This window comes from Dipodomys spectabilis, unplaced genomic scaffold (genome assembly GCF_019054845.1).
Source record: "Dipodomys spectabilis isolate Male_0828 unplaced genomic scaffold, ASM1905484v1 ptg000163l, whole genome shotgun sequence".
NCBI lineage: Eukaryota > Metazoa > Chordata > Mammalia > Rodentia > Heteromyidae > Dipodomys > Dipodomys spectabilis.
In genome coordinates, this window is record NW_024870840.1 from 18,855,730 (window position 1) to 18,863,111 (window position 7,382).

General features: G+C 57.9%; 1 protein-coding gene across 1 annotated transcript in view; it reads left to right on the forward strand.

Moving 5' to 3' along the window:
- The window catches only part of Tom1 (target of myb1 membrane trafficking protein), a 35,786-nt gene extending 29,566 nt beyond the window's left edge, over window positions 1-6,220 (forward strand). Inside the window, exons 10-15 of the mRNA XM_042693234.1 lie at window positions 47-140; window positions 996-1,116; window positions 1,938-2,013; window positions 4,270-4,329; window positions 5,297-5,336; window positions 5,413-6,220. Coding sequence (XP_042549168.1) covers window positions 47-140; window positions 996-1,116; window positions 1,938-2,013; window positions 4,270-4,329; window positions 5,297-5,336; window positions 5,413-5,567 — 546 coding nt within the window. The 3' untranslated portion in view covers window positions 5,568-6,220. The remainder of the gene's footprint in view (window positions 1-46; window positions 141-995; window positions 1,117-1,937; window positions 2,014-4,269; window positions 4,330-5,296; window positions 5,337-5,412) is intronic.
- The last annotated feature ends 1,162 nt before the right edge of the window (window positions 6,221-7,382 follow it).

A 7,382-nucleotide genomic window follows, 5' to 3' on the forward strand; every position in this document is an offset into this window, starting at 1 on the left:
TGGGAAAAAGGAAGGGGGCTGCAGCAGGGCATCTCCCTTCTCCTAGGCTGCACGTGAGACCGAGCCAGCAGCTGACCTCATCGACATGGGCCCTGACTCTGCAACCACAGGCAGCCTCTCATCCCAGCTGGCAGGAATGAGTAAGTGGGGCTCGGCTGATGGCGCCTTCCAGTGCTCAGGCAGCTCCACCCTCACAGGGGTGTGTCCCATTCCTCACCAGCAGCAGACCCCACCTCAAGGAGGTCCCAAGCTGAATCTTGTCTAAGGGTTAGGCACTAGAAGAAAGTAAGTGTTGGCTGTACCCATGGGGATCGCACAGGTGCTGAGCCCTGCGACCCCACAAATCCCACTGTCCCTCCCCACGGAGTCTCCATGACTCAGATCACCTGGGTAGGTTTGGGTATGTCACTGAAACTTACTGTGCTGCTCTGCTCAGTAACGGGTAGGAATGGGCCCTCCTGAGCGCGCCTGGGTCAGGAGCATTGAACAGGCTGAGATTAGGGCTAGCTAGGGCAGGGGATGGATGTAGGGACTGCACCTGCCCAGGGCCTGTCTGTGATAGGTAAGCACTCTATCCCTGAACTACTTCTCCAGCCTCTTTGGTACATTTGGGTGGGGAAAGAGGTAGTAAGTTTTGAGATGAGGTCTCTCTGTGTAGACCAGGCTGGTCTAGAACCCACAATTCTGCCTTGCTTTCTCAAGTTCTGGGATTATAAGCATGCACACCACATCCAGCGGCACTCTTGATAAATGTTAGCAGTTATCATTGTCACTGGAATTGGTTTTTAATATCAATGACTCCCTATTTCATGCAGCCCTAGGAAATCACTCAGATCCCACTTTGAGTTACTGAGTCTCAAAGTTCTCTATCCTAACAGCTCAGGGGCTTCCCCTAGTAGATAGAACGGGAGCATCTTCACCACAACCATGAAAGGGTCTGTCTACTGCTCGCAGGCAGTGGGAGGATCCCGCACATGGCCTTTCTGTCCCTGCAGACCTGGGCTCCAGCAGTGTAAGGGCTGGTCTGCAGTCTCTAGAAGCTTCCGGCCGCCTGGAAGATGAGTTTGACATGTTTGCACTGACTCGGGGCAGCTCTCTGGCTGACCAACGGAAAGGGTGAGTGACCTGTTCCCTGCAGGTGCTGGCTTTCCATTGGGGAGAGAGCCCCTTCCAGGACGCTTGCACCTGGCTTGCTGGTGGGCACACCAGGGGGAAAGGCACACGTGCCCTAAATCAGCCCAGCGTGGCCAGGAGAGCCCTGTGGTCAGGGTACCAACTGGACACTCCACAGGCAGGGACGGGACAGGGATCCTGCAAGCCAGTGGTAACAGCATGTCACGATCTATGCGCATTGGGAGGCCCTGCCCGTACCCCTGGGCCAGGCAGCTAGCATTGGACAGTTCAGAATTCAGAGCGGTGTGAATACAAAACACAGTATGTCCATCTCCCCACCCTACAGCCCATACCCACTCCCAGGGGTGGCAAGTCCTCGGGGACTTTCACCTCACTTCCGTGCTGGAGCCACTTGTAGTTTCCAGAGGGGAGTCCCTGTGGCCCCTGTTGTGTACCCTGTGCACCGAGGCAGGGCTTAGCCTTCCCACGCGCTGTCTGTTCTCAGGGACAAGCTTTCAAAAGCCCTACTGCCCAGCCCCCCAGCTGTGGTCACAGTCATCAGATCTTGTTCCTGACCTTGGGCCAGACACCCTCCCTAAATCCCTAGCGTTTGCTGATGCCTGTCACACAGATTGCATGCCCACGCCTAACTCCCTGAGGCAGAACCAGAGCCTTGCTTCCATTCCCAGGAGAGTTGGGACCCCAGCCTGTGCCCTCTCTGCCTGGGCCCCACCAAGCCTACACAGTCCCCCCAATCCTCACATTCCCTGGCAGGTGGTCTGCTGAGGCTAAGCAGCATCTGATGCCACGGCTGTCTGTTTCAGGGTGAAATATGAAGCCCCCCAAGCCACAGATGGCCTGGCTGGAGCCCTGGATGCCCGGCAACAGAGCACCAGTGCGGTAAGCAGAGGAGCCCAGGTTCACCCAGATCTTCCAGAAAGAAAGGAGGGAAGACCTACCCATCGCTGGGGGCCTGCTGGGGGCTGGCACCCCAACCCTGCCCAGCACATACAAATGTAAAAGGCTGGGCCTTTGTACGTTGGCCCTTTGTGGCTAATGCATCAATTCCAAATTGACAGCTAAGGAGACGGCTGGAGAGGTTGTCAGTGGCCCCTGCTTAGCCAGCCAGCGTCAGCCCAAGCCTACATTAGGAAGCTGGCATCCTGCTGCGGGTCCTCAGGCAGTTTATCCATCCTTCCAACTATGGTTCTTCCTCTCCACCTGGCAGCCATCATGTGTACAGTGGGCTGTGTGGGAGCATGCACATCTGCCACATGTGACTCAGTCACAGGCAGTGCCCAGTGCCTGGTCGCTGCCCCTCACTGCGCTCCAGAGACCTGTCACCTGCAAGAGCACGGGCGGAGGGCAGGGAGGGGCCTCATGCATCATGCCGGACTCCCCGGCACGCTTCTAGCCATGTGCTCGCTGGCCCTGCTCTGGTTGAGTGGCAGCCAGGTGCCCTCACCAGGCACCCCGTGGCCACGCTCCACCTTGGCGAGAGTGCAAGCACAATCCTTTTCCCTTTGAGTATGCACCTGGCAGTGTGAGGACCGCCACTTCAGTGAGCAGAGCAGCTCTGTGGGAGGAACTGACTGGAAGGTGCTGGAGAGGCAGGGGGTGGGAGATTGACTCGCAGGCCAGGGCTGGGAGGGGGGGGGGGGAGAGGACATGTGCACAGTGGCAGGGATCCAGAGACCTCAGGGAGGCCCAGAGGACTATGGCTTCTGTCCTAGGTGAGGTAGAAGCCACTGGAAAGTCTCGAGTGTGGGAGATCATCTATGTGACTTCTCGTTTAAAAGGCTCCAGAAGGAAGCTAAGAAAGTGCCAAGGAAGCTGGGGACGCCGCCCAGCTTTCCAGGGTAGAATGTGGTAACTTCCAGGAGCTCTCCATCCCCACCCCTGCATCTCCTGGTTTCCCATGTGCTGGGCCTCTAGGCCTCCTCTCACCCTCAGAAGCAATCACTTTTTGAGCCCATGCTGTGTCCAGCCCACCCTTCACATCTTCATCTTCACATACGTCGCCACACAGCCTACAGCTGCCTCTCCAGGCACAGGGCAGCCCTGGAGCAGGACTAGTGCTGGGTCTTCTGACTCCCTCAGCTCCTGCAGTAGCCCACTGTGGGAAGTCCACCCGCAACTCCACCTGCAGAGAAGGGGAAACTGACAGATGATCACACATGCGCCCCACCCCCACCCCAATAGTCACTGCTTCCTCCTGCACAGGGGCAATTTCTGAAGAACCAGCAAACACTTGCTCACAAGGGCCTTAAGTCTGGCTGGCAAGCAAGGCTGTCCCTCTAACCATCAGAACATGATTCCAAGTAGAAAGTACAAAATGAAATCGAGCCAGCGCTGTGGACCACCACATCTGTCCGGGATTCCATGCAGAATTCATGACTTCTGCAGCCGGTGGCCTTGCTCACCACACAGCGGGTTTTCCCTCTTCACGCCCTGGGATGTGATGGTGTGGCAGGCCCCCATGTTCGTCTGTACAGGGTAGTACAGTGGTTACATATGGTGCAGTGGACACCAGAACTGGAGGCCCCTGCACCACTGACTGACCCACTGGCTCACAAACTGACGCCAAACTGTGATGGCCGCTTCTCTGGCTCCCTAAATTTCTCAGGCCACCCTCGGGGAGCCTATGTGAAATGCCAGGACGCTTGTTCACTGTGCTCTGGACCCCTGGGCTGAGGCTCCCTCCCCTCCCCTCCCCACCCAAGCAAGGCACCGCATGCTGCTGCTTTCAATGCTCACCCTGCTGCCACACCTGTGCATGCGTGTACACGCATGTGCGCGTACACGCGCATGACCACATATGGCCTCCCCACCTGTTGGCCCCTTGATATGTCAGAACCTTTGAAAGTAAAGGGCCCCCATCGATGCTTGGCCTTGCTCTGGTTGCAAGGAACCTCGCTCCTGCCCAGTCTCCTGGCCCTGCCTGCATGCGCGCACACACTCATACACACACACACACACCCTCACCCAAAGGCTGGCACAGTGAAGAGAACGATGGGAATCCAAGGATCTCCAACCCAGCAGGACACATAGCCATCTGAGCAAAGAAAATGATGCCCAAGTCCAGGGGTGGGCAGCTGCCCCAGGCTCCCCAGCTGGGGGCTTCCACCCTTGACTGCCCTGCCCCTTGCTTTCCAGACCCCTGCCACCCAGGCTCGAATCATGGAGGACATTGAGCAGTGGCTGTCCACGGATGTGGTACGTTCCAGCTTTCCCCTTCCCCACCCGGGCATCCCATTCTTATCATGGAGAATGAATGGCCACAAGGCCAGAGCAGAATGGTACAGTCCCCTGGGCCAGGTGAACAGCTGCTGAGAAGGGACATGTGTCAATGTCCCCACCCCTCCCAGGCTCAGCACTGCCCCAGCTACGTCCCAGAACAGGGGAGCGCCCAAAGAGGGCCTCCAGAACCCCCACTGCTGACCCCAGGGGGCAGAGGAGGTGCGGGTCAGACTCCGCTTCGCCGCTGAGGGCTCCTCCTCCACCCTCACCTTCCCACCCAGGCACCAGGAACAAAGGAGGCGGGGCCTGCTGGGCCCCAAGGCTGAATTCCTCTAGGCAGGGCCCAGAAGCTGGACCTTTCTGGGGTCAGAAGCCTCACCCCATCCCTGCTCCCCAGCTTTAGCTTGGGGGAGCTCCAGTCCTCCGTGGGTGTCAGCTTTTCCTCCATGGAGCCAGATGGTCTACCCCTCTTGACTCTTGAGTAGAATGGAATTGTCCACTGGAGGTCACTGGCCCCTCTGCCCTGGCAAGTGCCAGTCTGGAGACTCATTTTAGCTTCCAACAACCACCAAGGTAGCCTGAGACTCATTTCATTTTTTAAATTTTGTTGTTGCTGCCATTGTCCCAATACTAAGGTTTGAACTCAGGATGGTTCTTGCACTCACTCTACTTGCTTTGTCACATCTGGGTCTCTACCATCTGAGTCATGCCTCCAGTCCAGCAGTTTGCTAGTTAACTGAAGGAAAGTCTCCTCGGCTTTTCTGTCCGGTCTGGCTTTGAACCATGAGTGTCCCCATTCTAAAGGATCAGGAGACACCCCAGGTCTTGCAGCTCAAAGAAGGATGAGTCAAGGCCTAGGTCCTGGCTGCCTCTTGGACTGCAAGATAGACTGGCCAGTGCTCCATAGCTACTAACCTCTGCGCCTTTCTTTCTACACTCTCAGGGGAACGATGCAGAAGAGCCCACAGGCGTCACCAGTGAAGGTAGTGCAGTCCCGCCCTGGCCCCCACCACTCCCCCAGCTCTGCGTGCCCCACCCACCCTCCTTCTCCTCCCTCAGAATTTGACAAGTTCCTGGAAGAACGCGCCAAAGCCGCCGACCGGCTGCCCAACCTGGCCAGTCCCTCAACTGAGAGGCCCCCGTGCCCCCGTCCTGGTGCAGCCCCTCGGAGGAAGACCCAGGAGAAGGACGACGACATGCTGTTTGCCTTATGAGCGAGGGCCTGCCACCCGCAGCCCAAGGGCCCCCCCCCTGCTCCCCACCCCGGCTGAGGCCTCTTCCCCTCTCTTGGTATTAAGGCTGCTTTGGGGGTATTGTTACCCCATTCTCTCCTCCTTATGACGGAGCAGATCTAGCTATGGCTGGGCCATGCTGCCTGGGGCCTTGGGGGACAAGAAGATTTAACTGGGGACACAGGTCAGCCTCCATCAGAATCATGGCTGCTCCTGCCTCCCTTGCCACCCCACCAACCACTAAGACCTGGCTGAGAACTGGAGGCCCCAACAACCTGGCTGCTTAGTTGTCCCCCTGGGAGGCCCTTCCTTAGTGGCTGGTGACAGAGGAACCCATGCTACAGCCCCCCCTCTCCCAGCCCCTGCCTCATGGCAGCAGGCTTCGCTGGCTGTTGAGGGTGGGGTGGCCCCTGCTGAGCTGCTCACTGTCCAGGTACGAAGCTGCACGTGGTGAGGAGGCCAGCCCAGGCAGCCAGGTGAGGCCCAGAGGATGCCGAAGGCCCAGGCCCACCATGTACCACTGACGTGGCCATCCTTCCACAGGGCTCCACCCACCTAGGGCCCAGCTGTTGGCTGGTCCTCTTGTACAAGAAAGCTGCCTTTGGTACCACCAAATAAAGGTAGAAAACCATCCTCGCAGCAGCGTGTGGAGTCTGAGGTTTGACTCAGCCAGTTACATGAACTGCCAGGCTCATAAGAACAGAACCATGCAGTCCCTGCTTTGCAGATGACAACACTGAAGCTCAGTTTGGCTGCCCTGACACACAGCCCAAGGTGCTGGACCCCTACGGAGATCCTAGGTCTTGGGGTGCTACTGTTCTGGATCTGTGCTCTGCACACCAGGCCCCCAGGAGGCCCTACTCTGGGTACCTCCTTGCCCAGCCCTGGATGTTGAAAGCAGAGGCCTGGAGTAGGGCTGGAGCAACTCTCCTGCCCAGAAGTTCAAGTCAAGGAGAACAGTGATCAGCATGGAGATCCACTCTGGCCTGCACTCTTGGGTGTGAAGGAGGGTCTGTGTGAGCAGCTCCCACTCCATCTGCAGGTTGGAGAGCGGGGAGGGGAGGACCCAGATCCTGTGCTCTGAGGGATGACCTGGAGCTGGAGTGTGGTAGGCCAGGTGGAGCCTAGCCCTCCATGTTTGGTTGGGTGTAGAAGGCGGCTTAGGGAGGCGCCACAACAGACACCCTAGGCTGGTCCCATCCCTGAGCAAGGGAGGGGCATTGCCCCAAGATGACACATCCCAGCCACCCCAGAGTGCAGACACTACAGCTCTGCCCACGCCTCATGGCAGCCCCCCAGAATCCATGGTTTGCAAAGCCACCATTTACAAGCGGGAACACTGAGGCTTGTGGAAGCAGGGACCAGCTAGTTACTACCAAGTCATAAAAGAGGGGTCCCAAGCCCTTCCTCCCTGCTGCCTCTCCTGTCCGCTCCCCTTATCCTCTCCTGGTACCTAGAGGGCCCTTTAGAGGGATATGACTTCATAAAGGTCAAGACTCCTCCTTCCATCCACCAGGAACGCAGGGACTCTCCACGGATACAGCTCCTCACTGTGCTGAGTATTCCCCAAAGCCACTACACCAAGGGTGCTGGGGATGAAGTGGTGCCCCGTGGGGACATGAGAGGGGGCCATAGGGACAGTCATCTCAGTAGCTGCTACCTCTGAAATGAAGAAGAGGGTCGGTCACTGGAGGCCCACTGCAGAGAGGAGAGTCCCAAGGCTTCAGGGAAAGATGGGGCCGCACAGCATGGTGGGTGGGGAGAATAACTATAGCACAGGAAGAGGACCAGCTTCCT